Raw genomic sequence first — 3219 nt, 5'->3', positions numbered from 1 at the left:
GGCTTCTAGCCAAAGCTAGGAGTCGGGACTAGACATGGCCGATTTGTAGTTAGTGGGTTCATCACTTTCCAAAAGTAACAAAACACCATCCTCTTCGATATTACCAAGGTAACGGTCAGGTGGATTGGAAATCCTACTTGACTTTCTAGGAACACTTACCATTTCAGAGGAAGAGGGAATGTTATCCTCCACATTCTCCTCTACCTCATTCTCGGTTTGTGGCTCTCGAACTTCTTCACGTTCAAATTTTCTCCCACTATGTCTCCTAGAAATAAACTCCTTTTCTAGGAAGACAGCATCACGAGCCACAAACACTTTGTTCTCGTGTTTATTGTAGAAGTAATAGCCACGTGTTTCCTTTGGATATCCTACAAAAAGACATTTGTCAGACTTGGGTACAAGCTTATTGTCAGACTTGATCTTGACGTACGCTTTGCAACCCCAAATACGCATGAATGACAAATGAGGGACTTTCCCTGTCCATATCTCATATGGAGTCTTATCGGTCGCTTTAGTCGGGCTTCGATTTAGTGAAAATATTGCAGACAAGAGGGAAAAACCCCAAAATGAACTAGGAAGCTCAGTTAGACTCATCATAGACCAAACCATATCTAGTAAAGTTTGGTTTCTCCTTTCGGCCACACCATTTAATTGTGGTGTGCCAGGAGGAGTCCATTGTGATACTATACCACAATTTTTTAGGTGTGAATCAAATTCAATATTTAGATACTCACCACCACGATTGGACCGTAGGGTCTTAATCTTTTTATCCAATTGGTTCTCTACTTCATTTTGAAATTCTTTGAACTTGTCAAAGTCTTCACTCTTGTTCTTCATTAAGTAGACATACCCATATCTACTTAAGTCATCAGTAAAAGTAATGAAGTAGTGAGAACCTCCTCTAGCGGTGATGGTTAATGGTTCACACACATCCGTATGTATGAGAGCCAAAACCTCACTAGCTCGTGTCCCTTTTCCCGCAAAAGGTGCAAGAGTCATCTTGCCTAGGAGGCAAGACTCGCATGTACCATAAGATTCAAAACCAAATGGTTAGAGCACTTTTGATGAAGCAAGTCTCTTAATGCGTCTTTCGTTTATGTGGCCTAAAAGACAATGCCAAAGGTAGGATTCGTTTGGATCACCCGTTTTGAGCCTTTTAGTTTCCATATGATAAACGTCATTAACATCATTTAAAACATAAATGCCTCCAATTGAATTGGCCTTCCCATAAACTACATCATTTAATGAAAAAGTACAACTATTGTCCTTAATCATAAAACAAAATCCGTCAACGTCTAACGCGGAAATGGAGATGATGTTCTTGGTTAAAGTTGGTACAAAATAACACTTATTTAAATACAACTCTAGACCACTAGCTAAAGTGAGCACATAGGTCCCCACGTAAACAGCCGCTACTCTAGCTCTATTGCCCATGCGGAGATCCACATCACCTTTTGCTAGTGCTCACACGTCCCTTAAACCCTACAAATGATTACAAAGGTGAGAGCCACATCCGGTATCAAGTACCCAAGTGGAAGTGCAAGCATAATTAACGTTTATCACATAGAGAGAGGAAATCATACCAATAGGCGTCACACGCCCTTCCTTGAGATCCTCCAAGTATTTGGGACAACTCCTCCTATAATACCCCTTCCCATGACAATGGAAACATTCAGCCTCGGAGAGTTTGACACTTTTTGCCTTGGGATTGCCATTCTCAACGGCCTTTCCCTTGTCATATTTCTTTGATGATTTCTTGAATTGGGACTTTTCCTTCCCTTTTCCTTTCTTAACACCAAGGGACATGTTCTTTAACTTCATGGTTAAAACATCCCCTTTGTCACTCCCACTAGCTTCCATATCCCTCTCCGCTTGGGTGAGGAGTGCATGAATTTCATGATAACTCTTATCCATGCCATTCATGTTGTAGTTTACCCTAAAGTGGGCAAACTTGGTGGGAAGTGAGTGGAGGATTCGATCCACCACAAGAGTCTTAGGAATGTTACACCCTAGACGCTCTAGGATGTCGACATATTCGATCATTTTGAGCACATGGGGAGCAACCTTTTGGGCCCTCTCAAGCTTAGCTTCAAAGAAGCGTGCCGCCGCATCGTATTGACGGACTTTAGGTGTTTGTGAAAACATAGTAATCATACGAGTGAATATCTCGTACGCATTTAAAGAAATGCATGATAGCTTGAGCTTTGGGGACATCGACCATATCAACACATTCTTGATATCAATCGACATCCTCACATGGTCATCATAGGCGGTCCGCACCGCCGATGAAGCCCTTGGACCGGGCTCGATGGGAGGAGCTTCGGTCAAGTAAGTGAGCATATTGTCGGACAACGCATCACTTTTGATGTTGGATTCCCATTCAAGAAAGTTACTACCGTCATCTTTTAAGATACATTTGTCTATTACGGGCCTTAACCATGAATCTTTGCCTAGTGAAGTATTCGATGGAGTTGATGAAGTTGCCATTGCGAATTAAAATGCTACAACAAAAAGGTAAAATTAACATCCATTGTTTTTTTTTTAAAAAAAATACTTGTGAAAACATGTTTAACAAGTTTTAGCATTTATATAATGATCTCCCACTAAATTATATAAATTATTCGAAGACCCAAATATTAAACAAAAATCAGCATCGCTTGGGCGAAACATCCCATAATTGTGTAAATTCGGTAAGTCACGTTGACTAATTCTACCTCTAGAACTCTTCGTCGACGAATTTCCTTAAATCCATCTACTAGCCCCGGAACATAAGACCGTCTTATATCCCGTTGAGTCCTACCAATTTTGGCGTGTGATAACCGTTTACCACCCTACTTACTCAAGGTAAAAAGAGAACACCCTGCTTGAGCGAGCGTGGCTCTAATGAACAAGAGATTCATAGGTGTTACTAATTGGTAAGGCTAATCTCAATTTTAGTTATGTGAGAGATCTTGTCAATTTAGTCATAAATTCCCTATAAGTGAACTAAGTCGGTGAATGTAAATGACATGAATTGACAACCGCGAAAAATAAAATGCATGTGAATGGCGATTTTGGCATGCGCGAAAATAAAAACAAGAAAACAAGTCAGCATATGAATAAATCCTAGTATGGCCACCAAGTTAATAAAAACTAGTCTATTACATTTCGGAAACCAACTCCTTGGTCCCTTGCCTCTTCATTCCATAACTGGCTCCTTCTTGTGGGATTTGGAACACC

The 3219-nt window shown here is 40.6% G+C and overlaps 1 protein-coding gene across 1 annotated transcript; it reads right to left on the bottom strand.

The window, feature by feature from the left end:
* Positions 1 to 1314: 1314 nt before the first annotated feature.
* LOC141614712 (uncharacterized) lies at positions 1315 to 2346 on the bottom strand. The gene is made up of 2 exons (XM_074433458.1): positions 1584 to 2346; positions 1315 to 1482 (listed from the first exon to the last, which is right to left on the bottom strand). The coding sequence occupies exons 1-2, from the start codon at positions 2338 to 2340 to the stop codon at positions 1448 to 1450; spliced, it is 792 nt and encodes a 263-aa protein (XP_074289559.1). The 5' UTR covers positions 2341 to 2346; the 3' UTR covers positions 1315 to 1447.
* Between the last annotated feature and the right edge of the window lie 873 nt (positions 2347 to 3219).

This window comes from Silene latifolia, chromosome 11, assembly GCF_048544455.1.
Source record: "Silene latifolia isolate original U9 population chromosome 11, ASM4854445v1, whole genome shotgun sequence".
NCBI lineage: Eukaryota > Viridiplantae > Streptophyta > Magnoliopsida > Caryophyllales > Caryophyllaceae > Silene > Silene latifolia.
This window is presented reverse-complemented; position numbering and strand designations above follow the sequence as displayed.